Source organism: Drosophila willistoni, unplaced genomic scaffold, assembly GCF_018902025.1.
Source record: "Drosophila willistoni isolate 14030-0811.24 unplaced genomic scaffold, UCI_dwil_1.1 Seg169, whole genome shotgun sequence".
Classification (NCBI taxonomy): Eukaryota; Metazoa; Arthropoda; class Insecta; order Diptera; family Drosophilidae; genus Drosophila; species Drosophila willistoni.
Genome location: NW_025814128.1, coordinates 6,277,070 through 6,304,889, shown reverse-complemented (window position 1 = coordinate 6,304,889; position 27,820 = coordinate 6,277,070). Strand labels below are relative to the sequence as shown.

The window sequence follows — 27,820 nt, the reverse complement described above, 5'->3', positions numbered from 1 at the left end:
AACAATCATGGCTATAGTATCACCAATATTTGTTACGTTATGCTGTTTTACGTTCTATTTGTTACGTTGGTCATCTAGCGGAACAAACCTTACCTTTGAATCTTGCGTAACTTACCTCATAAAATTTTTTAATAATAAAAAAAATGAATTTATCTCAACATATTTTGAGTGGTTTAAAAAGTAATGTCAGTGCAATATCAAAGTTACAGTCTTGGACGTCATGCCGATCTCATTTTACATATTTCAAAACCCGTGGTGAGTTTTCTTTAAACTGACAGTTTTTTAATTATATATGTATGTACATATACATACATACATATGTACATATGTACGTACATACATATGTATGGATGGATGGATGTATACTAGACATCTGCACGGCTCCATTCATTCAATACGCTAAATTGAGTACATTCGAATGGAATTGAATTGAGTGCGTGAGCACACAATGAATGAATGTGTATAGAGTAGTAGAATATTTTGACACTCATGCAAAGCGAAATGAGACATGCTGAAAACATTCGAATTACTCGGGTATCACAGAACATATGTACATACATACATACATTATACTTCTTGGTTCAACATTTTGCGTCCGAGTGCTTTACGAAATTACCCACTCATTCATACTCATTCCGCTTTGTACTTATGTATGTACATATATTCACATATATATGTTTGTTTTTGAGTGTGTACATACATATGTACAATGTATGTATGAATATACATACATATATACATACATATGTATGTGTTGTCAAAAAATTTATCGATGAAAATTAATTTTCTTAATTGCATGTTAATCGCAATGCATTGAAATTAACATACATATGTATGTATGTATGTACATATGTAAGTACAATTTAAAATAATTGATATTAAGATAGTTTCGTTGACATTTATCTTTTAGTATCTGGAAATGGCAATTTAAAAAAAATGAACATGTTCAACGCTATTAATAATGCAATGGATTTGGCTCTTCAAGAAGATAAGACGGCACTTTTATTCGGTGAAGATGTGGGCTTTGGTGGAGTCTTTCGGTAAATTATTTACTTACATTAGCGTCTCTTACGGCCCTTCAAGCACCACAAACGCTTTTTTTCATAGAGCCTCAGCGGATGCGCTGCCACGGATGCCAGTAACCTTCTACGTCATGCTTGATTCATTCATCAGAGCACATAGAGACACAACGCTAGAAAAACCAGAGGGTCGGGGCTAACTTCGACCGCGTAAAAGTTTTCCACCGACCGTTCCTATGAGAGCTATACGATATAGTCACCCGATCTTGATCAAATTCGGCACAGTCATTAACAGTTATATAACTGACAAATATTTAATTTGAAATCAATAACTTTAAAAGTAACAAAGTTATTGACAAAAGTCACTGTTTTCATCCGATTGTCCCTATTGGAGTTATAAGATATAGTCACCCGATCTTGATCAAATTTAATAAACTCACCAATTTCACAATAAAAGCTTAGAAAATAACGAAATTATTAAAAAAGTCAGTGTTCGTGACTTTGCGTTTGTATGGAAGCTATACGATATAGTGATCCGATCCGGCGGAATCCGAGATATAGAACCTGTGCAATATATACCAGCCTACATGCGAAACCCTGTAGCTCTTACCGTTAGGAGGAGTTCGCGTTGATATATGAACTAGTCTCGTCGTGCTAATGAAGAATATGCGTTGCACACTTCTGAGCAAAATTAATACATATATCCTTTATATATTTTAATATAATCCTTTATGGGGGTATACCGAATTAAAAAAGGGCAAAGTGATTGTCTGAAATGTTTTGTCTGTGCGTTGATGAATTGGCATGGCCGAAGTTAACATACATATATACCCTTGCAGTCCTTGGCCAAAACATCTTTTATTTAGCAGGGCCGATTTATATTGACCGTAATTTGTGTTCTATATATCCGACCTTGTTTAACTTTGGTGAAATTATGTTTTATAACAAAAATTATATCAGTAGATTTTATACAAATAGTCGAACTCGCTAATGTATTCTTTGTATGTCACGCGGGTTATATGTATGTAAGTAGTTCAAATATCAAGTTTTATTCCAATAGCTCTTACGATGGAGGCGTGAATTAGATTTGCACCGACGGACGGAGGAAGGGACATGGTTATATCGACTCAGATTTTCATGTTGATCAAGCATATAAATATATTCTTTATGCGTTCGGAAACGTCTCCTTCTCTGCGTTACAAATATCTGACCAATTTTATAATACCCTTTGCAAGGGTATAAAAAAAAAACAAATAAAGAAACCTCTTTGTTACGTGCAGAATTTATGTGAAAAATTTGGACACGATCGTTTAAATAGTTTTCCCGCTAGAGTGCCTCACCGACTTGAAAAATTCGTCAGAAAATCGACTGAAGGCCAATCAGTTGAAGCGCTTAACCTGTGTCAGCTTTTTCCCAATTTAAAAAAAAATGTTAAAGAAGCTAACTTCGGCTATGCCGAAGTTTATATACCCTTGCAGTCCTTGGCAATAATATTTTTACATTTTGAAATTTCTTTCCCTGCAACTCAATTTATCAATACACAAACAAAACATTATTTCTCTTTTTTCTTCTTTTTCCATCATTCCCTAAGCAAAGCACGTCACGCATACATGCAGTTTTTTTTTGGGATCTGATGTTTTATATCCAATACTATCACACTACTAAATTTCATGGGGATGCTCTAATTTTTATGAAAATCTGTCTTCTAGAGCTATATAATATAGTGGTCCGATCCTGATAATTTCGATACTTGATCTGCTCCAGATAATAAAAGGCACAGAAAAAAATTTCAGCCCGATAGCTCTTCAGATGGCTGAGTAAAACGCATACGCACGGACGGACAGACGGACATGGCTATATCGACTCAACTTCTTATGCTGATCAAGAATATATATACTTTATGCGGTCGAAAACGTCTCCTTCTGTGCGTTACAAACATCTGACCAATTTTATAATATCCTCTGCAAGGGTATAAAAAGTAAAAAAACTTGAAATATAAAATTTTTTTTAAACCTTACCCACCCTTAAGGATATAAAAGAATGTCACCTAGCGCTACCATTACTGATTGATTTTTAAAAGCTCACGCCAAAATGGACGTTCTTTGCGGACGACTGAATGAAATAGTATAATTTTTTTTGGTTATTAATAACAGTGCAAAACATTATAAGATTCTGGGAATATAACACATTCTCATTGAAACGATCGATGTAAAACAGTGACTTTTATGAACAACTTCGTTATTTACGTTTTTTAGATGAAATTAACAATATCAAACAATCGAACAATAATTTTTGAAAAAAAAAAGTTTTTGGCTATAACCAAATTAGATAATTAACTTGCGCACATAATATTCGATAATTCAATTTTTCTACCTGGGTTAACTATGTATACTACAGGGTGCTCCAGGGTGGGCTTGGGAACAAAATTTGTGATCTTTCGTGTCGAAAGAGTAACAAAAAACTTTAATGAATAAAAAAACCTTGAAATGGACGAAGTTAAATGCGGCCCTCTGGCTTGTCTTTATATGGTGGCGGTTTATATGTTGTCATTCATTTACCTAAAAAGTTATAAGTCTTCCAGACTCACAATGGTTTTCTTAAGATAGTTTACATGACTGAAGAAAATTGCCAGGCGTTTAACGTGTTTATGCTATTACAAATGAAGTAAGTAAGTTGTCACGCCGACTTCGGTATACCATGCACCAAGTGAACACATATTTCAAATTTCTAAAACCACATGTATGTCTATTAAATTGATTTTGCATGCCTCATAGCAAATACTATCTCGCTCACTCTACAACGACACGAGCACTTAGCCAACGGCCAATTTTTCCCTTTCGACCGCCTAGTACAATTCGCTTATACGAATATTTTGCGTGTTTCTAGTCCGATTTTAATCAAATTTGTTTGTTAACTTGTATGCCGAATTTGATTACGATAGTCAAAAATTGCAACTGTTAATATAATAACAAATATAAATATACCAATATAAATAAATATACCAAATTGATGTATCTAGCTGTTATAGTTAAAAAAAAAAATATCAAAGAAGCTAATATACCCTTGCAGTCCTTGGCAATAATATTTTAAAAATATTATTTTTACATTTTGAAACTGCTTTCCCTGCAACCTAGTTCATCAATACACGAACAAAACATTATTTCTCTTCTATCATTCCCTAAGCAAAGCACGTCACGCATACAAACAGTTTATGTAGCGTCCCACTCAGCATTTTTGAAGTTAACAGAGCATAATTAAGTCTTTTATGAGTCGCGCGACGATTGAAAATAGTCATATATGCGCTCATTTTCTGATCATAAATGACCCATTCGTCGGGAGAAAATGGTACCCTAGCCGCGACTCATCTTGATGAGTCGCTTATGACTCTTCATTTAATCATAAAAGAGTCTTCCACGAGTCATCTTTTAATCATAAAAGAGTCTTCCACGAGTCATCTTTTAATCATAAAAGAGTCTTCCACGAGTCATAATTTAATCATTTCTGACTCATATTCGAATAAAATTTTCAATAATTTGCAACAAAAATAATTTTCTGTTTAATATAATTTTTATTTACTTAACATATGTTATCTTAAAAAATAACAACAAAAAAAGTAAATAGATATTCAAAACAAAACATAGATATTCAAAAAAAAAAAAAAAAAAAAGTAATATAAATTCACTACTCTAAACGCCTACGTTTCGCCAGCCTGTCATTGGCATGGACAATATGCTTTTGTAGCACCGTATTCAACTCTTTGTCCGTGCATTTATATTTTTCATTAGTAATATCTAAAAGGGAAAATATTAATTAGTAAAAAATATTTTAAATATTTTCCAAAATAATACATACTTTTTATTACGGATACAATGTAGCACCTTTCTGCTGAGGGTTTAACTTTCGTCCCCTTCCAGCTGTATTCGGAAGCTACCTTGTCCGAAAAAACTTTTCTGATCGCAGATCTAATAAATTGTGTGGGCCCATCTCCTCCAACTTTCGATATTAGATGTTTCTAAACATATTATTTAAAAAGAATAGAAAAAAATTAAAATACTACTTTTCTTACTACTGGCAAAAGACCGACTGTCACTGTCGCAAGACCCACTGTCACTGTCGCTTGAACTTTCAGCACTCTTATGATTATAATCAAAACTTTCGTTTGCCAAAAGATCATTTAATTTATTTTTCTCTATTATTTTCTTTTCAGGAAATAATAGTTTATAAGCCTCTCTTTTGGCCACGCGACGCAATTGTTTCACTGACATAATCACCTTTTTATTTGTTATAATTGATATATTGTTTGCACTTTGTACTTCCACTTCAACTGCACTTTCACGATCGAATGACAAATGTTTCACATTTCGGCATGTGCTGAAGAAAAAGTGCCGTTTAACTTAGATCTAAGCTTAGAAAAGAATCGCTTTTGGATCAGCCAAGCAAGCAGAATATGAGTGCATAGTAAGAAAGCAAAACCAAGCAATGATCATATTTTAATCACCTGCATGCTCATTTGGCGATTGCTTTGCATTTCGTTTTAAAACAAATTTGTATTTGAAACCAATCATACTTTGGGCATTTGGAAGGGTCATTTATGAGTCTTCTTTCGATCGCCAAGGAGATTAGTCGTCTTTTAATCGTCAAGGGGACTCAAAAAAGACTCATCAAGACGATTTCTGTTAAAACAGTCTTCCAAATGCTTGTAGGGGTTGCGCCTGTGTGTGTATGCGTGTACTCTGTTGATGACGAAAGACGTATGTAGTAGACAGCAAGCAGCGCTGTCGGCAGAGCTGGTAGCAGAGCCGATTATTATATTGACTGTAACTTGTGTTCTATTTATCCGATCAGATTCAGATGGGATCTGAGGTTTTATATCCAATACTATCATATTGGTTAATTTCATGGAGATACTCCAATTTTTATGAATTTTTATGAAAATCTTCTGGAGTTATATGATACAGTGGTCCGATCCTGACAAACTTCATACTTTATCTTACCCTTGTAATAAAAAGACCCAAAAAAAAATTACATTCCGATAGATCTTAAGATGGCTGAGTAAAACTCAGACGGACGGACAGACGAACATGGCTAGATCGAATCGGCTGTTGATTCTGATCCAGAATATATATACTTTATGGAGTCGGAAAAGTTTCCTTCTGTCTGTTACATACGTTTTGGCGAATTTAATATAATTTCACCCTATGGGTGCACGGTATACAAACAAAATATTAGAGACGAGAGGTATTTATAAAGTCATAGTCCTGAGAAAAGCTGGCCAGCTTTGGACATACGCCTGGCATTGAAAGTTTTCAACGCATTGTTCTAACCACCCCATTTTTTCAACTTGCAAACATGATATTATAAAGCTGAACAAGCTGAATTATACTTCCAGTTTTGCAAAAACTTTTGTTCAAAATCGTGTTAAATTTTTATTTTTCAAATTTTTTAATAATCACATGCGCTTGACATTTTACTTAAAATTATAATCAAATTTTTCACAATTTTACATGGTTAAAAATTATTATGCATTTATATTGCTTTAACTCCTGACTCTTCGGTGGCAACTGTCACATTATCCAGGCGCAACTCAACCTGCTGCAATCAAGGCTTTCAGGGCGTAAACATTGACTGACACACCATTTATTCTAAATTTTTTACTGAGTGTAAACGCCATCGTTCTTTGTACTTTATTTTTTATGTACGTAAAGTTGCTTAGTATGAAAGCAAATTATGATTATTTAAAATTTTTGCCACGCCCACGATTGTTTTTCATTTTTTCACTATCGCTTTCAAATTCAAACACAGACACACTAATTAGTTTTCTAAATTCCGACCGACATACCAAATTTTATGAAAATCAGATTAGAAATATTTAAAATATACTCGTTAGTTTATAAGGGCTGAGTAGGCGTTAGGCTGGTGGCGATGGCTACAGTGCACATGTGTTCTATGAAGCGTGTAAAAAGAATTAAATAAAAATATTTGTTCCACTTGGTGCATGTTATACCGAAGTCGGCGAGAAGACTTACTTTATTATAACGTTCGACTAGATTATAGAGGTTTGTCTGTTATTATTTCATTTGTAAATATAACTTCCCAAAATTATCAATTAGCATTTTGGCTATGTTTTCCTTATTAATTAAGATTTTTGTCTTTCTCTCAACAGATGTTCTGTCAATTTGCGGGACAAGTATGGAAATGATCGAGTTTTTAATACGCCTCTGTGTGAGCAAGGAATTGCTGGGTTTGTATATAATCTTAGCAATTAAAATTTTACATAAACCACACTTCATTACATATATCATGTAAAAACCTATTTTTTCCTCATTGAAAACGCTATTTTATAACTTTAAAACGCTTATCTAGTCGCTAAAGTAAATAGGTGACAAAGTGCTTTCAATTGCATGAGTGCAATTTAGTCGCTAAGTTGAATTTCAAGCGGTAATCTGTTGCTCAAACTTTGAATTTAAGCCGACTCGAGGTCAATTTCAAAAGGAAGATTATGTATTTCAAAGGTAATATAAAATGGTAATTAGGTTGTCTGTAAGCTTTTTCAAAAATCACCAAGTTCTATCATCAATCATGTCTTCAACGCTAAAACTAGTTGCGAATTTTAACTAAATTAAGCAAAATAAAAAAATGGCGAAGCCTACAATGAAAAATTTGTATAATGGCTTCGCCCTTAACAAACTAAGTTAATGACTTATTATATGATACATGATTGCACTATAAAGAAAACGTTTTTTGGAAAAAAGATTCCAAAGCAAATTACAGCAGGTGTACATACAGCATGTGTAAAAACGGCGTGCCTTCTGTTTGTGATATCGGTTGCAAACTATATGGCTGCACGTAGGACTCTCGCTGTGGACTGCAAATTTGGCGCTCTCATGTTGCGCGATCGCTTTGTATGTGAAATGAAGGATGAAGGTCTTTAGAAAAGTCTGCTAGCAGAGGCAGATTTAATAGTTAAAAGAGCGGTGGAAAGGTCAAGTGGGACCGCTGCACTGAGTTCACGAGATCCAGACCAACATACCGAAATCGCAGCAGTGTGTGCCATGCCTGTCACCGAACAGGTCATTTACAACGAGTCTTTTGGGGTGTAAGATTGTTGTCTAGGGTTTACGAATGAAAAAAAAACAAATACCCGATCGAATTTACTTTGCCTTTAGGCATAAACATAGAAGGAACACTCATCGCTTAACTACTGGTTTTATCGCTTTCGTGGTGTTTATTTCGTTATTAAATTATTTAAAAAAATTGTTATTGACGTTATATGTATTCATAGCAAAGCTTAAAGTTAAAGTTACATACAGAACAAAAATAATTTTTAATGAATTTCGAAAGTTTTAGATTTAAAAGTGTTGCTGCTCTCAATTTTTTTGTCTTCTCTTTTAACTTCGCGCTGTGACAAGTTTTCGTTGGTGTGTGTCTTTAATACTATTAAATTAAAACAGAAAGCTTTCTAATTTAGATATTGCAGGTAGCTTTTTGTTTGGTTTGTATACGTCTCTCTTCAAATACACATATATTTTTCGTCAGTCTCGTGTTGTCGCAGCTGGTTTAGACAGTTAAATCAGTTGCTGTGTTTTAAATCTGTTGAGGAACGAGTGTTTTATACGGTTTTTGATTAGGATACCAGTCCCGAGGATCATATAAGGATATGTAAAATCGAAATGGTGAAGCGGTTCATTGTATCACACAGATATTTCCAAGATTGAGCGTGGCAAAAAGAAAAGACGGAATTTTATATAGCTTTTTTTTCAAAACTGTAGGAGGAACTGTAGGAGTCTTTTAAAGACATGGTGATATATTCATCATTACAATAAATACATTTTGGACGACAAGTTCCGATTGAATTCGATAAATGGAGATCGATTTCATCTGGTTGCTGCACCACTAGAACATTGGTAATGCGGTAAAAGGCTTGACTGGTTGATTGCAGATTTATGTTGGAATTTAATAAAAGAAGTTTTTGGTATATAATTCTAATATTGTTGTCAAATAAATAATATGCAGCTATTATACCGACTGTATAAATATTATTCAAAAAACTAAACAAATGCAGTTAGTTTAATTTTGTAAGCATATCTAAAAAAAATTTCAATTTGAATAAATGGTTATATTTTATTTATTTTATTTTATTTATAAGATTAGAAATAATATACAAAATTAAGTCTAAGGGGGGGTTTTGTTAGTGGCTGAGAGTGCTAGTGACTATGACCTTCGACTCTACAATTTATTTTATAGCTTATCTGCTAACTTACAAGAGTTAATGAATTCAAATATTATATTGATGTTGTCGGATGTAGGGTTAGTGGAGAAGTTCAATAGGTGATAAGTGTTGAAAAACTCGGGCTCTGATACTATTATAGTTGGGGCATTCGATGATGACGTGTTTGATTGAGGTGATAATGCCACAGGGGCAGATTGGCATATTAGACCTTGTCAGAAGACGCTCGTGGGTTAATTTTGTATGGCCAATACGAAGTCGGATAAATGCGGACCATTTTTGTTTTGTTGTGTTCGGGGGAATCCTTAAGCCTTTGCGATCGGGATTAAACGTCTTGTACCAGTGATGAAAAGTTGTCCAAACCCTTTCTTTTTGGGAGCCCATGTGTTTGGCGATTTGTCGTTTTAGGGAGGATCCTTCTGTAGGTGGTGTTATAAATAGGGGTGCGTGAACTGCGTATTGGGCAGCCTCGCTGTTCGCTTTTCCGGCGTCGATAAATAGTTGTTTATAAACCTCTGAGGAGGTTTTATCCTTTTTGTACTCATGTAGCGTAGTGTTAAAAGAAGAGTTGCGGAGATGCCAAGGAGGGTAGCAGTTGCTTTGGATAGTGCGTGGCATATCGACAGAGCTAATGTTCTTAGCGAAATCTGCTACTCGACGAATAGTCGATTTCACTTTGTACCTTCTTTTGGCGTTCAAAGCGCTCCTGTAAAGTTTACTGAGCATTTTGTTAGGCGAGTGTTTGAGTTTGGGAATGAGATTATATGTAGCCTCTTCCAGTCTTTCACTAATAGAGGGGAGTCCCGATTCGGCGAGTATGCATTTAATGGGAGATGTTGGAAAAGCGTTTAAGCTGCGTCGAATCGCTGCGTGATAAGGTGCCTCGAGTTTCTTCAGATTTGCGATTGCGCTCCAGCCATAGATAGGTAGCCCATAGTCGATTCGGGACAGTAGCAGAGCCCGAGTAACGTTTATTAGAGAGTTTGGATGTATTTGTGAAAATTTTGATGTGAGAAATCTAATTATATTTAGCCTATTGCTTAAGCTATTTCTGAGGTATTCACATTGAGATCTAAAGTTAAATTTTCGGTCGAATATAATGCCAAGAATTTTTAGGCTGTCAACATAGTTTATTGTCTTATTTTCAATAGTTAAAATGGACAATACGCATCTGTGTTTTCTGCAAATGTGCAACATTTTGCATTTTTCTAGTGCTAATGTGGCACCCGACAGGTCACCCCATTTTTGTATGTCGCTTAATATTCTAGAAAATAGTAATATTACTTGGTTTTGGTCTTTTAAGTTTGTATACATTATTGCATCGTCGGCATATACGGAGAGCCGAATCTGTTTGTGGGATAGTATTATGGTGTTTAGTTTTTCAAATGCTATTGTAAAAAGGACCACTGATAATGGAGAGCCTTGTGGGATGCCATTATGAAGTTTGAAAGAATTAGAGAACGAGTTTTGAACCCGAACTCGGAATAGGCGTCGGGTCATGAAGGCTTTCACCGTGTGGAAAATCTTTGGACCGACCCCGACCCCCGAGAGCTCAAGTTGCTCTAAAACAGCATGAATGCCCACGCGATCAAATGCTCTCTCGAAGTCAGTACCCAGAAGGGTGACGTGATTTCTAGACGAGAGGGAATCCGTCGCGAAACTTTGAATTTGCAGTAATGCATCAGTAGTGCTTTGTTTTCGTTTGAAAGCAACTTGGCTCTGGGAGATCAGTTTATTTCTGTTTAAAAACCAGAGAAGCCGGTTAGCTAGTATTTTTTCAAAGGTTTTGCTCATGCAGGAGATTAGAGATATCGGACGATAGCTGTTGACATGGTTTGCGGGTTTGTTGGGTTTAGGGATGGGTATGATAATGGCTGTGCACCAAGTGTGTGGATAGACACCTTTAGCCAGTATATCCTTAAATATTTCGATGATTCTGACTTTTGCTTCTGAAGGAAGATTACGAAGCATGGGGTATGATATCCGATCGGCGCCTGGCGTTTCCCCTTTGCGTAATGTAGGGTGGATGCCAGTTCAATAGATGTAATGCGTTGCTCTAGATGTTTGGCAGCTAATTTAAGCCGAGTGGGCGCGAATGAATAGTTTAACCATTGTGACTTTTTCAGCACATATTCATTTGTGACATTACGATCCTCTGACAATTCGGACCATTGGTTTCCGAAGGCTTCAGCTATATTTTTACGATCAGAGAGTAGCGTTTGACCTACAATAAGGTGGTTAAGTGGAATGGTGGGAACACCGGTGAGACTTTTTATATCGGACCAAACCTTTTTAGTTGTGGAAAGTGGAGTTATGCGAGCAGTGAAATTTCCGATTGAATCTTTTTTAGCTTGCTTAGCGGCTCTTTTAAACTGTGCGTTTGCTTTTTTGTACGCTAGAAGCAGATTAAGCGTTAAATTACGTTTATAAGATTACCAGGACTGTTGCTTTAACTCACGTAACAGGCTAAGATCGGCGTTCCACCAATAAATTTTTGGTTTGTGGTATACAATTATTTTCTGCTCTACGGATTACACGGGTGATTTGGGCGACATTGTGATTTATATTACTGGATTGTGTTGATCGTAAATTGGCTACAATCTGAGATTGCAACTTTTTCCAATCAGCGCAATCTGTTATATATTTAGCAATGGGGGTGATGTTTTCTGGTCTAAAACTGGTTGTCACACTAGTAAAGATAGGATAGTGGTCGCTGCTGTGTAAATCTGTGGAGATAGACCATCTGCACCTGTGGCTAATTTGAGGGGAGACCATAGTAATATCAGTGTGGGTGAATGAGCTATGGGTAGAAAAGTGGGTAGGAGACCCGTCGTTTAAAATAATTAAATTTGTTTGAAGTATTGCTTTTTCTATATTTCTTCCACGGGAGTTAATAGAAGGGGCCCCCCAAAGGGGACTCCAAGCGTTTGCGTCAGTTGTAAGCAGCACTGGGTTTTGCGAGGTTTTTACTATTGAAACTATATCATTGGATGAAAAACTTTGGGATGGTGGAATATAGACATTGATTATTGTAAACTTTGGGTTCGTATTGATTAAGATAGAGTCGGATAGTATGGAAGAATTCGTTTGAATATATTCATGGGGTAGGCTACGTTTAACAAGAAAGCCAATTCCTTGTTTACTGGTAGTGTTTTCAGGTAGGTTTTTAAAGTAGCCTATGTAGGACTATGGGGGTTTGATGTTAGTAGGGTGCTGGTAGGAGAGGTGGGTTTCTTGGAGACATATAACATCTGGATTCTGTAAATTAATTAAGATAAGTAGTTCGTGATAATTATTTATGAAGCCATTAAGGTTCCATTGAACTATGGATATGGACATTTTGAAATAAAGTTATGACAGATGTTATATGTTTTCAGGTTATGAGGTAGGAAATCTTGATTAGGAATCACGTTTTCCCATATCATCATCTGATATGCTGGAAGTAGAGGGATTTTTGTTTTTTATATTGTTTTTGTGTTTTAGTATTTTAGTGCAGTGTGTTGATAGTTCGGTGATGTCTTCGAGAGAAGACGAATATTGGGTAGTTGTGTTTGGTGTAGTCGCGGAGCGCGTAATTGTAGATGAGCTTCGACTTGGACCGGCGATGTCTTCGAGAGAAGACGAATATTGGGAAATTGTGTTTGGTGTAGTCGCGGAGCGCGTAATTGCTTCGACTTGGACCGGCCAAAGAGTTTTGCTCGTTTTTGTTTTGATTTGAATTCGTTGTAGATTTTGTGTTTTTGGTTGAGCGCGACGAAGCAGTCTCGTTGTGAGTTGTGGGTTCTGAGCTGACAGCGGTAGCGGCGACGTTTGCAAAGCTAAGGTCTGCGTGGGTGCGGGTCTGCCGAAATTGAGTTTTTGCTTCTTTGTAACTGCACTTGTTTTTTGTTTTGATACGCAAAATTTCTTTTTGTTGTTTGTACTGTGGGCAAAGAGGGGACGAGGCCGGATGGTCAGCTCCACAATTTGCGCAGAGCGTGCGTGAGCAAGAATTGGGAGGGTGGGGTGGTAAATTGCATGTGACACAAGTCGTCGGGTTGTTGCATTTCTTGAAGGTGTGACCTAGGCGCTGGCAGTTTTTGCAACGCATTGGACTTGGGACATATTCTCTAACTTTGACAGAGTGCCATGAAATGTCTAACTTTCTTGGAAGGTTGTACAGATCGAAAGTAACAAGAATAACTCCAGTTGGTTTGGGGTGTCCTTCAACAAGTCGGTTAAATTTAAATTTGCTTTGCACATTTTGGGTCTTAAGTTCCTCTATTATTTCCATGTCGGGAATATTGTTTAAGTATGGAGCATATATAGTGCCTTTAACGACGTTGAGACCCTCATGCAGTTTGCATGTGATTTCGCAAATACCTGGAAGCTGAACGGTTTTAAGTAGCTTGTCGGCAATTTCTTTTGTTTTTACAAGTAGAAGAAGGTTCCCGTCACGGAGGGTCGAGATGGAGCGAATGCCATTGCTGACTCTTTTGAGCTCTCTATGGACTGCAAAGCAAGAGAACTCGGCTAGTGGTTTTTCGGAGTTTTTGGATGCTACTATTAAATATTTTGGGTTGTTTTGATTGATTTCTGGGAGATCTGGAAATTTTATTGGAAGCTGTTGAAAGGGTCTTTGCTTTTTCTTAACGGGGCTATCGCTGAGAAGGTCAAAGCGATTGCCCTTAAGGTTAGGTGGCCCAGTGGCCATGAAAGAAGTTATATAAAACACACACCCGCGGGCAGTTAGTCGCGGACCAGTGAAAAGAAATCAGAAACTCGGTGAGAAACAGAATACGATTAGCGAAACGTAGTATTACTAATAAACGTGCGCACTCGTTGAGGGATAGTCGACGACTGTGGTTATATTTTAAATCGTAAATTAGATAAGTGTGGTCTCTCTCCTGCTGCCATTGAGCAATATGAATTCTTATATTATAAACAAGCTTCGAATGGAAAATTTTCAATATTAGCAAAAGGCGAGAAAGAAACCAAAAAAAGTGCGTCAAGATTCGATTTTTTTGACATTTTGGACCAAAACTCGGTTACGGTCGAATATATGGGCTAGATGTCTTTCCAACATTTGTAGCCCGGTTAATTCTAAAAAACTTTGCTTTAGAAGCAAGTAAAAAAAGAAGCCTTTTTAAAAAAAATGGCAACTTTGATGAAAAACTTACGCAAATTTTGTATGAAACCATCGAGATAACTTAAAAAACGAATGATGCAGTTCGATTCGCAGGACCCGAAATATAGTGAAACCATGGAGTTTTGCCATGCTTTTTTTGCGACTATCACAGTGTATTTAAAAGTAAATGAGAGTTTACAAATCAGGTGTGGGGTTTGCTCTAAAGAAAGTCTTTTTATGAAATACGCCGAGATCATTTAATTGAATAAAACCGCATTGTTTGAGCTGCTAGAGGCCAATGAAGTACCTCGCGACAAAAAAGCGTCCATTTATTTATTGCGAGCATTGGTAAAAGCAGTCATGTCAGAGAATCAGTTGGAAGCGTCTGGAGAAAGTGATGTAGAAGTCAGCCCAGCAGTGTCTGCAAATGTGTCTACCGGACAACTTGTGGATGTTGGTCCGGAGCCTCCTATTGAGCAACAGGGCTTAGAAAACAGTGAGCAGCCGAGTATACCGGCTAAAGTGGGTGTTAACGGTTTGCCGACGATGTCTTGTGAGACCCCTGTAGAACCAGACGTGAACGTGCGTATTCGTGAAAGCGCACAGGCGAGCAAAACTGACGAAGTGGCTTCGATACATAGCAAAAACGCGTATTCCGCACGTGAAAACCTGGTTGAGCTAAAAACACGTTTTATGGAGCTTGAGGATAACTTAAGCAGACTGGAATATAATTGCCGCATGAACTTAAGGAGGAGGTTCAGCAGGTTGAACATATGGTTCAGCGGGGTAATTTTGAAGACAAAGATGTGATAAAATTCATTGTTTTCGGCCTATAAGATCGAACCGGATTATCCAAAAACTACGTTCCTACGGCTCGTCAGACTTCAGACCATGCGCAGGCCATTACACCTGCTGCAATGGAGAGAGATCAAAAGGAAGTTGTTTTCGGTGCTTCAAAGTGGGCCATCAATACCGGAATTGTCCAATAGAAACCCAGTTCGCCGCTATGAGCGCTATTGAAGATCCGGACAACATTGACGATAAGTAATTTATTCAATTAGTAAGTTTAAGAATAAAATATTGTAAAGGGGGATACACAGATGTTAATAATATTTTTGCTTAGATTCCGGAGGCCCAGTAAGTTTCGCCAGCAAATGCCGCAATGTAAGAGAATTGAAAAAAAATTCCGCATTATTAAAGAGTACCATTGCTTTTGTTTACTAGTCCTTTTGTGCATCCATGTTTACTAAATATTTTAAGCATAAAACCATTCGCACAACCAATCTGCATAATAATTGTAATGACCCTAATGTAAACACGAATGCATCCCCGTTTCGAGAGTGTCTAACAGAGCTGCAAACCGATTGTGCAAAACTGTTGGATACCGGGAATCTAACTGTTGGTAGTGAATTTAGATTAGGTACGATGCGTGAGTGGCGAGATATGGTGAATGAGCATTACATTGACCGATTTTCAATTAATTACGTCTCGCCCAAATATATGATGAGAATATGTCTGACCGATACAGCACCATTTCATACTAGTCCTAGAAGGTTATCATATCATGAAAGAGGAATCGTTAGTAAAACAGTTAATGAGTTGTTAGCCAATAATGTAAATCAACTAAGCAATTCCACCTATGCGTCCGCCATTGTCCTAGTGCGAAATAAGATGGTAATATACGAAATTGTGTTCATTATAGAGGTTTGAACCGTGTATTCCTTTTGAAGAAAGTTGCGTTGAACCATGTGAGTCCGCTAAGCCATCTGAGTTTGAAAAGTCCGAGATATAAGCCCGTGTGTTCCTATAAGTTGTTTAACCCCGTGAGAGATAAAACCGTCTGTTCCTTTGGGAAAGAATTGTTCAAAACCGTGAGTTCTTTAGGGAAACATCGTTCAAAATCGTGTGAGATAAACCGGTAAGTTCTTTTAGGAAAATGTTGTTCAAAACCGTGTGAGACACATTTATTTAGGTAAGAGTTGTTTCAAGCCGTGTACAAAAGAAATGCTAATGTTGTTCAAAACCGTGTGAGACACATTTATTTAGGTAAGAGTTGTTTCAAGCCGTGTACAAAAGACTGTGTGTATGCACCGGCTCGCATGCAGGGGGAATTAATAAGAATGTGTCACGAGAAACTATGTCATTTAGACGTGTGTAAACAATTTGAAGGAAAAGTACTGGTTTCCGTTAATGAATGCAAAAGTCGAGGCATTTATATAGGATTGTCTGCCGTGTGTCCTAAATAGTGTTCCCAAAACTATATATAAGAGAACCTTGCATAGAATTCCGAAGAGTTCGATTCCATTTGATACTATTCATCTTGCTGTCAGAACTTTTAGCCCAAGACGATTGGTATAAATTAATTAATCGTGTGGAGTTCACTATCACTAACGCAGTGCTGTTGTTGTTTGGTTGCAAGCAGCGAGGCCACCTAGTAGACGAATTAACCTTGACGAGAAATATAGTTCGGAAAACCCCTGTACCCTGGAGGCCACTAGGCAAGAAGCAAGTACGGATAATGCAATTATCACAGGAGCGCAATGAAAAGTGGTACGCCTTAAGGCATAAGGCACCATTATCTTATAGGGTCAGATACTGTGTGAGAAAACTGTGAGTTTCTGTTTGTAATATGTATTTGATTTGCAGTATTTGTATATGATATCAAATGTCAGGATTGGCAAAATGTAAAAACTAAGAATATTTAAAATAAGCCCGCTCGTCTAATCAGTGAATTATTCCCACGATAACCGAATTTTGGTCACACTAAAAGCGGTTAATAGACTAACACACACACGAGCAATGTAGAAATAAAATAATAAAATCCGAAAATATAAAGACAATCCCCAGGGATAAATAATTGAAAATAAAAGAGAGTTTAGACTAGAAAGATAAATTATTATTTCCTCGAGCTCTGACTTTTGCGGTGCCAATGAGTTAGTCACTGCAGTTGTGACTTTTGTTAACTGTGCCAGTTTTATCTCTCGTTATTTGGGGCGTTATTCGCCCCTCCAATATATAAGGAGAGAACGGGCACACTCGAAAAATAGACAATAAGAGCATACATGCAATGTAGAAACAAAATAATAAAGTGCGAACATATAAAGACAATCCCGAGGGATAAATAATTGAAAATAAAATAGAGTTTACACTAGTAAGATATATTATTATTTTCTCGGGCTCTGACTTTTGCGATGCCAATGAGTTAGTCAGTGTAGTTGTGACTTTTGTTAGCTGTGCCATTTTTACTTTTTTTCCAATAACGCCCCTCCAAGAGATAGTTGCAGTAGAAATTGACCTTATGACTATCTGATTTTAATCGCTGTGAATCACTCATTGACACAAAATAATTTTCCGTTTAAATATTATTGTCACTTTCATATTTATTCCACTAGCAATCTCACTATATTGTTGAATTAATTGGGTTATTATACCCTTGGTATAATAAAGGGTATATTAATTATGGTCAGAAGTGTGCAACGCATAAAAGGAAGCATCTCCGATCATATAAAGTGTATATATTCTTGATCAGCACGAGGAGACGAGTTCATATAGCCATGTTCCATCTGTCCGTCCGTCTGGATCAACGCAAACTCCTCCTAGAACGTTGGAGCTACAGGGGTTGTATATCTCGGATTCAACCGGATCGGACCATTATATCATATAGCTCCCATACAAATGGCAAATTCACGAACAGTGACTTTTCTCAATAACTTCGTTATTTTCTGAGCTATCGTCGGTGAGTTAATTACACATATAAATGACTATGCCAAATTTGATGAAGATCGGGTGACTATATCATATAGCTCCCATAGGAACGATCGGTCGAAAACAATGACTTTTGTCAATAACTTTATTACTTTTAACGCGATTGCTTTCAAATTAAACATTTGTTGGTTTAATATATCCGTTAATGACTGTGCCGAATTTGATAAAGATCGGGTAACTTTATCATATAGCTCCCATAGGAACGGTTTTCCGGCAATCCTCGTCAACAAAATATTGAAGTTCATCTGCGCGTCCTAATGGAGCAGCAACATGCGAATTTCATGGAATTGACAAAAACATTGACATGCCGCGCGCCGATGCTACGCAATAGTGTACGACTGTTGACATTGAGTTATGTGAGAAGCCATTACAAGGGTCTGCATTAATTTTGGCATTAAGCAAAGCTCTTGAAGGAAGTGCTGGAATCGCATGGCCAGAGTTTAAACAGTTATTTGAAAAACGCTTTGAAAACACAGAGACGTCTGCCGCCGCCATTTTAAATATTTATTTATTTATTTATTTACGTCAACTAACACAGCAGTCGACGAAAAAGCTTAAGCTAAAGACAGATAGTAATTAATTGAAAAAGATAGCTTAGCTATATACACAACTAAACATCCCCGACCTGGTGGAGGTGTTTTATTTGCATAAGGTGCCAGCTATGCCCCGAGTCACAACCAATGTGGTCAGGGATGAGTTGCAGCCAATCCAAGTCCAGAATATTAACATTGGTTTCGCTGTAGATGATTAAAAAGTATAGCGCGAGGAGAAGTGACAGAAAGATGAGGAGAAATTAGATGAGGGAACACAAAAATAAAGCGTATCTAGTAAATTAGAAGAAATGACTTCACCGTTGACTAGTTTGTGGAGAAAAAGAAAACCAAAAACGAGCCTACGGTTGTAAAGTGAAGGAAGATTAATAAGAAGAAGTCTGTCAGAATAAGAAGGTAGGCGAAGACTCGGGTCCTAATTAAGACCGCGTAACGCGAACTTAAGGAATTGCTTCTGTACCGATTCAATACTACGCTGGTGAACATCATATAGCGGGTTCCACACTGCCGAGCAATATTCTGAAGTAGTGCGAACTAACGAAGGGTATAAAACCTTTGTTACATAGGGATCACCAAATTCTTTGGCCCAACGTTTAATGAAGCCAAGAACACTGCATGCTCTATTGACAATTGAAGATATATGAACATTAAATGAAATTTTTGGGTCAAACATAACGCCTAAGTCTTTGAATGATGGTACACAATCAAACAGAACAGAGTTAATAGAGTAATGAGCTAGGAACCGAGACAAACGACTGAAAGTCATAAATAAGCACTTAAAGGCATTAAGGTGTAATTTATGAAGGTGGCACCAATCACATAACGCATCGAGATCTGATTGCAAGTACTGTTGGAAAGAAGGATCATTATAGGAATAACAAATCTTGACGTCATCCGCAAACATAAGCACGCGTGAATGAGCCAAGGCCAAAGTCAAATCATTTATAAACAGTGTAAATAACAGTGGGCCCAGATGACTGCCTTGGGGTACACCTGACGTAACTCGAACAGTTTTAGATATCGAGGAACGAAAGGACACCTTTTGGGTTCTGCCAATAATATACGACTTTAACCAAGCCAATAGTTTCGGGGAAAAACACATGATGTTAAGTTTCGCGAGAAGCATAGAATGATCAACCGTATCGAAAGCCATACTAAAGTCAGTATAAATAACATCAGTTTGACACTTTTTACGGAAGCTATGGTGTACAAGGGTAGTCAATTCTAAAAGGTTAGTAAGCGACGAACGACCTTTCATGAATCCATGCTGACAAGGAGAAATAGTGGATCTGGATAGGTGTTGAAGGGAAGACGTAATAATTTTCTCAAACAGCTTTGGTATTGCCGAAAGTTTGGCAATGCCACGGTAGTTAGAAACATCCGATTTGCTACCCTTTTTAAAAAGCGGAATACTAAAAGACTGCTTCCAAATATCGGGAAAGCTACAAGTCTCACTCGATATAAAGAATAACCGAGATAAAGGCTTAGATAGGGAATTCGAACACATTTTAAGGATGCAACTAGGTATATTATCAGGACCGGGAACGAAGGATGACGTCATAGATGACAAGCTAGAGATAATACAGTCTTCTGTAATACTAGGAAAAAACATACAATTTAAATGTGGGATTGAAAAGGGATAGGGTGTGGGATCCCAAACAGTCGACTGAAAGAATTTAGCAAAACAGATCTGCAATATCTGAATCATTATTAGCAGTCTGGTCATTAAGTCTGAAGGTGGAGGGTAGTATATTAGAGCGTCTTTTGGAATTCACAAAGTTGTAAAATCTTTTGGGGTTCTTATAAAATTCAACCTTACTGCGAACGATATAATTATTGTAGCATTGAGTGTTTAAAAGACAAAATTGAGATTTGGCTATACAGTAATTCGCGAACCAGTTTTTTTTAATCTTTTGAAATATCTCGATTTAATGTTACGGAGATTAGAGAGCCTACGACATTCACATAAGGAACGCATTTATCAAGTAGAGAATTAAGAGCAGAGTAGAAAAAAATCACTGCACAATCTATATCACAGCACTCAAATAGAAATGACTAATCAAAAAAGAAAATAAGGCTATTAAGAAGATTGAAATTGGTTTTACGAAAACATCTACGACGAGAATTTGCTATGTTATTAAATGAATTAGTAACGGAATTGTAAGAAATAGTAACTTCAATGGTAGGGTGATAACGATCTTCAGGTTTCACTAGGGGCTGTGTTCGGGATACAGCACTAACAGTGGGATCAGAGACAAAAACAAGATCAAGGATTCTTTTAGAAGAGTTAAGGAAAGAATTCAACTGATATAGCGGACATTCAAGTAGGCTATCAAGAAAAACATGTTAAGATGAAGGAATTTAGAAAGATAGATTATCATCAAGAAGCCAAGAAATATTAGGCAAGTTGAAATCACCTAAAACTATAAGGAAATCGCGATCTTTAAGACGATTAAAAATAGTTTGCAAAGCATCAGCATGGTGCATATAGGTCATGATATCAGAAGCTGGAGGAATATATGAACAAGAAATATATAAGCTAAAGTTGGAACATGTAACTTCGCAAATAAACTCAACACCTAAGGGCAGATCAATCGGTACAACACTTGAACACAGATTCGAGTTAACAGCAATGAGTACTCCACCGCCACGACGAGCAACACGATCAAGCGTATAAGAAATAAAGTTTATAGAAAGAATTTCATTATCCAAAACAGAGGAGTTAAGCCAAATTTCAGAGAAAGCTAATATGTCAGCCGAAAAGGTTTGGCTATCACAGAACAGGTTCGAGAGCTTGGTAAGAAATTAGTGTAAACCATAGCTGAGAAATACTCATTGGGTACTGTAATTTTAAAAGAGGAGATTTCGCGAGGCCTAGAAAACTTAAACTTTTGAATTAAAACTTTAGCAGGGCATATATTACCAATGTAAGCTGCCACAGACGACTCAGAAGTATCAGGAGCAAGCCTAGAGATAAATAATGGTTTGCGATGAGGCACTACAGTTAGTGGAGGCGGAGGAGCATTGGGATCCGCAAGTGATTGAGAGCCAGCATGATCCTGTGATTGATCAGAGTTCCCGGGCTTGTAATGGGTACTTCAATCTGAAAAGAAGAGCATAAAGAGGGACAAGAAGATGGTGTAGGCGAAAGTAAAATGGGAGACTATGTAATAGAGAGTGCTGGCGACTGCTACGAGGCAACTTAAGGGTACATTTCTTGGGCAACTTCTCAGAAGGTGGAACAAACTTGAATTGCGATAATAAATGTACGCTAGAGTCAAACTCGTTAGACAGCTGTTTGGCCAGTTTGTTTAAAGAAAGAAACTTTAAACGAAGATCCCTACACATACGGCTAAAATCAAGCTGCTGGCTGGCGGAATAGTCGTCCCAACAACGGTAAACCTCTTGCAATATATACAAGTCGCCTGGTTACGTCACTTCTCACGAAATGGAAGAGCATGGATTTAGAAAAAATTGCAGTGTCTGTGGTTCTGGGACATATGGCGTACTTCGGTCGGCGTGTGCAACGAATTACGTACACTGCCGACATTCAAAATATACGCAATCTTCAGGCGGAGTGACAAGTCTTTGGGCTCGACAAGAGAGCACCCAATTTTGAAAATGCGGAGTCTCCATCAAAGCGGTCAAATTCATTTTCAATAAAGTGCCATAAATGTGGTAAGCTGGACACAAGATGGCCGAATGCGGAGTCCGAGGTCAAGACACTGGAACAGGTTCGCAGAGACGAAACCATCGAGGAAGTTTACCACATGCAAAGGACAACATAACGTGGTATCACTGTAAGGAAAAAGGGCATATCGCTACTTATTGTCCAAGAAACCTGTTGAGTGGAGGAGGGGCTTCACGCATCGAAAATAGAGCTAAATTATGTGTGGTAGACGAGCCGAAAACGAGTATGCAGTTTTCCAATTACCTTTGACTCTGGAGCGGATTGCTCGCTAATAAAAGATAGTGTTGCAAAAAGTCTAAGTGGCAAAAGAATTAACAATTTAGTCGCTTTAAAAGGTATCGGTAATTCCAACGTTAGTAGCAAACTACAAATTCAAAATGAAGTCATGATCAATGGAAACTGTTTAAATGCAACATTTCACCTAATACCGGACGACTGTATAAGAAATGATATTGTATTAGGTAGGGAAATTTCGGCTCAAGGATATTCAGCATTGGTATCGGTTGATGGGGTAGAAATAATTAAATCCAAGACTGTTAATGTATGTTCTACAACAACTAATGGTTCGTTTAACAAAGTAGAAACCAATGCAATAGGTCAAGATAAAGAGAAACTATACGCTTTATTGAAAACTTACATCAATTAGTTGACAAATGCAACTCCTCAGAAGCGGGTTAATACGGGTGAAATGGTTATTAGATTTAACGATACAACAAAGGCTGTCCAACGAAGACCTTACAGGTTTAGTCCTAGCGAGAGAGAAGTCGTCCGCGATAAAGTAAATGAATTATTGCAAAGCAAAGTTATTAGACCAAGTAGTTCTACTTTCGCTAGCCCTGCATTACTCGTTAAAAAAAAAGGATGGTTCAGCAAGGCTATGTGTAGACTATCGCGAGTTAAATTTGAGTACGGTTTCTGATAGGTTTCCTTTGCCAATGATTGCGGATTAAATAGCTAGACTGTTGAGTTTGGCGCTAAGGTTCGATGTTTTAGCGGGCCCACAAGAAAACACTCCACTTTTCACGTGATACTTCATTTATTTCTCCCACGTATATTTCTTATGCTAATGGTAGGCTAAGTGGGTGTGTGTATGGTGTGTGTGCCGTATGCGAGTCGTTATTATGCGAGCCGTAGTGGTTGAGCCGTTTGAGAGCCGCTATAAATTAATCGCCCTTACTCGCGGTTGTAACCAAACTGTTCTGTCCGCCGCTTAGTAACAAGCATAGAACCTAACATGTAAGCTTAAAGCGCAAGATGCAAGGGTTAATTTTCCAGCACGTAGGCTGGCGCTTAAGAATAAGTATGAAAATGAAAGAGAACGAGTGATATGGGTTAACCCATTGGTGGCTGAGTCGGGACTGCTGGGCAGTTAGCGAATTTCGGCGGCAACATAGACTAAGAGGCGCAAAATGCTTTACCTGCTTGGGCATGGCAAGCGGATTTTATCAGGTTCCAATGGATTTAAAGTCTATTGAATATACGTCATTCGTTTGGACGTAAAAACGCTCCGTCAGTGTTCCAAAGTGCAATTTTGAAAGCATTAGGAGATATAAGTAGCATATTCGTACGTTATAGTTTACATGGATGATATCATGATCATAGCCTATACTAAAGAATCTGCACTTGAGAGGTTGCAAATTGGTTTGGATATACTTTCTAAAGCAGGATTTTCACTCAATGCAAAAAAATGTTCTTTTCTAATGACATCTGTGCAAAATTTAGGATTTGAAGTAGAAGCAGACCAGATAAGACCAAACATGCGAAAGATAGAATTACTGAACACATTACCGCCTCCGAAATCGTTTACAACGCTAAGGCATTTATTGGATTGGCTTCATACTTTCGTCAGTTTGTCCCTGGGTTTTCACAAATAATGAAACCGTTGTATTTTTCACGTCAGAGAAAAGTAAATTGAATGGAAAATGGAGCATGAAAAAATCCGCCAGAAAATTATTAGTGTGTTAACCAATAAGCCAGTTTAGACAAATTTTTGACAAACTTTGCATACGAATGCAAGTGCTATTGGGTATGGAGCTATCTTGTTGCACAGGATTGAAAATAAGCCATATGTAGTGGAGTACTTTAGCAAGACTACAAGTTCATGTGAATCTAAATAACATTCGTATGAGCTAGAAACATTAGCTGTGGTCAACGCCGTTAAGCATTTCCGTCACTACTTAGATGGTAGAAAGTTTGTAGTTTTCATTGACTGTAATTTATTAAAAGCATCCAGGCTAAGAATTGAGTTATCGCCAAGAATTTATCGATGGTGGGCATACCGACTTTGACATACAATACCGAAAGGGTAGACGGATGGCTCACGTTGATTTTTTGTCTAGAAATTCGTTACCTCCAAGAAACTCGAAAGAATTCTTGAGAGTTGTTGAAAAACGAATAGAGCTTACTGAAATATCTCGAGATTGGATTCGAGTAAAACAAAATAGAGATCAAGATATAAAAGAGATCATTTCTAAGTTAAAAGAAAACGATTTACCATTAGAAATATGTAAGACCTATGACCTACGAGCAGGAGTCTTATTTCGTATTGTCCAACGAAACGAAAAGAGTCTTTATTTGCCCATTGTGCCACACGGATTCAGATGGTCCGTAATTAAGCAGTTGCATGAATCTATTATGCATTTGGGGTGGGAAAAAACATTAGACAAAGTTTATGATTACTACTGGATTGAGTGCATTGCAAAATATATTCGTAGATTTGTAGAAAATTGTATAACGTGTAGAGTATCTAAATCTTCGTCAGGAAAAATGCAGATGGAGCTAAATTCTATTCCAAAAGTAAGCCAACCATGGCAGACTCTTCCTGTAGATATCACAGGTAAACTTAGTGGGAAAAGGTACCGTAAGGAATATGTAATTGTATTCATTGACGCATTTACTAAGTACGTGTACATCATACATTTACATTAAGTGCCGAGAGTTCTGTCATGGCGTTGAAATCTTCCATTTCCTCGTTTGTAGTGCCAAATCGTGTTGTGGCTGATCAAGGCAAAAGCTTTACTGGATTGAGATTCGTCGAATTCTGTTCATCACAAAAGATTCAGATAGATGAGTACTCTAAAGAATTTGCTCCCAGCTGTAGAAACTAGCTCAAGGTGTTGGCAAGAAGCACTGGGTGAAGTTCAATTGGCAATTAATTGTACGGTTAATAGAGTACCAAAGGCGAGTCCTTTAGAATTATTAATTGGAAAAGTTTCGCGACCCTTAGGCTTGATTCCGATCAGCGAGTCGGAAACTGAAGTTAACCTTGAAGAAACTAGGTCGAGAGCTTTGGCAAATATAAAAAGTTGCGGGTGAATATGAAAAGCAAGATTCGATAAAAACAAAGCTAAAATACAAAAATTTAGTGTGGGAGATTTTGTATTGTTAAGTAGCAATGAATGACATTAAAGAAAATTGGATCCAAAGTTTCAAAGTCCTTTTCAGATGGAGAACGACAGGTATTTGTTAAAAAATCTAAAGCGGAAAAGACAATATAAATATCCACATGAAAGCATTAGAAGATTGCCAGATGGACAGATACCAAGCGAGTTTGAGATCGATGAGAGTCTGTCTAGAGAAACCGTTGAAAGAGACGGTATGGAAGCTGTTGAAATAGACAGTATGGAAAATGGAAACCGTTGAAAGAGACGGTACTTAAGCTGTTGAAATAGACAGTATGGATGAAGTGTGTATTGAGATATACGATTATCGATCGCTGCGTGGTGGTATCTGGTCCAAGAGAAGTTGTTGCTTGTAAAATGTAAAAATTGATAATGTAACAAAAAAAAAAAAAAAAACGAAACGAAGACAAAAAGATAAATAATGTAAAGATTATTTGATGAATAGTGTAAATGACTTGGAATGTTGCCGGGAATGTTGACTTTGCAGGATGACAAGCATCTTTGTTTTAGCTACATACTTAGGAACAAATGTTGAGATCTGTCTCCAGGTCAGGTCCTATTTAAAGGGGGGCCCCGGGCTAGAGAGCTCAGTTAATAAACGTTCTGGGAACTAGCCTAATCAATAGAAAGTGAAAAGTCTAAAGTGAGTATTATAAAAACATGAGTGAAGTGAACAACAGTCTTGGCGCCCCGACATATATATGTACATAAATACATTTTTTATTATAAATTAAAAATATTTGTTTTACTTGGTGCATGGAATACCGTTTAATAGTTTTAATAAAAAATGAGTTGTACATGTTTTGATTTCAGTTTTGCCATAGGCGTCGCGAATACTGGAGCTACAGCAATAGCGGAAATTCAATTTGCTGACTATATATTTCCCAGCTTTGATCAAATTATCAATGAAGCCGCTAAATATAGATACAGAAGCGGCGGGCTGTTTGACTGCGGATCTCTAACATTTCGAGTACCGTGTGGTGCTGTTGGACATGGGGCGCTGTATCATTCTCAAAGCCCAGAAGGATATTTTGCCCACACTCCTGGTCTTCGTGTAGTTGTATGTTGTATTTCTAGCTATGCATAGATGTATAGATACACATAAAAATGAAAGCTTGCAAGAAACATTCTATAATGATTTAGATATGTGTATTTATGGATTTCAGATGCATATGTGATATTATTTATTTTCGTTAAAATGAATTTTCTTCCTAGATTCCACGGGGACCGATAAAGGCAAAGGGACTTTTACTTGCATGTATAAAAGATCATAATCCGTGCATTGTGTTTGAACCAAAAACATTATACCGTGCCGCCGTGGAAGAAGTACCAACTAACTTTTATACTTCAGAGCTAGGAAAAGCTGACATTTTGCGGAAAGGAAACGATTTGACTTTAATCGGATGGGGTACCCAAGTACACGTTTTATTGGAAGTAAGTTTTTTGGAAAATACAGATATGCGTAAAAGTTTTATTTAATATATTGTTTTGCAGGTTGCAGATTTATCAAAGAAGCATCTTGGAATTGAGTGTGAGGTTATTGACTTGGTATCAATATTACCATGGGATAGAAATACAATATGCAACGTAAGCGCCATTACATTATATGTTAACGTGAACTTTTTAAAGTATTTTCTGTTTTATCTTAGTCTGTTAGGAAAACAGGTCGAGTGATTGTTGCGCATGAGGCTCCATATACTCAAGGCTTTGGCGCAGAACTAGCGGCTTGCATTCAGGAAACATGCTTTCTACAACTTGAAGCACCTGTTAAAAGAGTCACTGGGTGGGATACACCATTTCCCCACGTGTTTGAACCGTTTTATTTGCCCGATAAGCACCGTTGCTTAGCAGCCGTGAGAGAAATTTTTAACTACTAATAAACAATATAAAAACTTAAAGGAAACGGATGCATTTATTGACATTTATTATAATGTAGTATATAGTATATGTATGTATACTGATTTTCGCATTTGCATTTACATTGTTGTAAAGATAAATTGTAAATAATCAACTCAAAGCTACTTAAAAACAAATAAAAATTCGAATTATTATTCATTTA

General features: G+C 37.1%; 1 protein-coding gene across 1 annotated transcript; it reads left to right on the top strand.

The window, feature by feature from the left end:
• Nucleotides 1-69: 69 nt before the first annotated feature.
• Nucleotides 70-27,820, top strand: LOC6652703 (2-oxoisovalerate dehydrogenase subunit beta, mitochondrial). Its single transcript, XM_023181273.2, has 7 exons — nucleotides 70-255; nucleotides 911-1,040; nucleotides 7,183-7,260; nucleotides 26,575-26,821; nucleotides 26,977-27,195; nucleotides 27,256-27,348; nucleotides 27,411-27,820. Exons 1-7 carry the CDS (start codon nucleotides 144-146, stop codon nucleotides 27,636-27,638), a joined length of 1,107 nt encoding a protein of 368 aa, XP_023037041.1. The 5' UTR covers nucleotides 70-143; the 3' UTR covers nucleotides 27,639-27,820.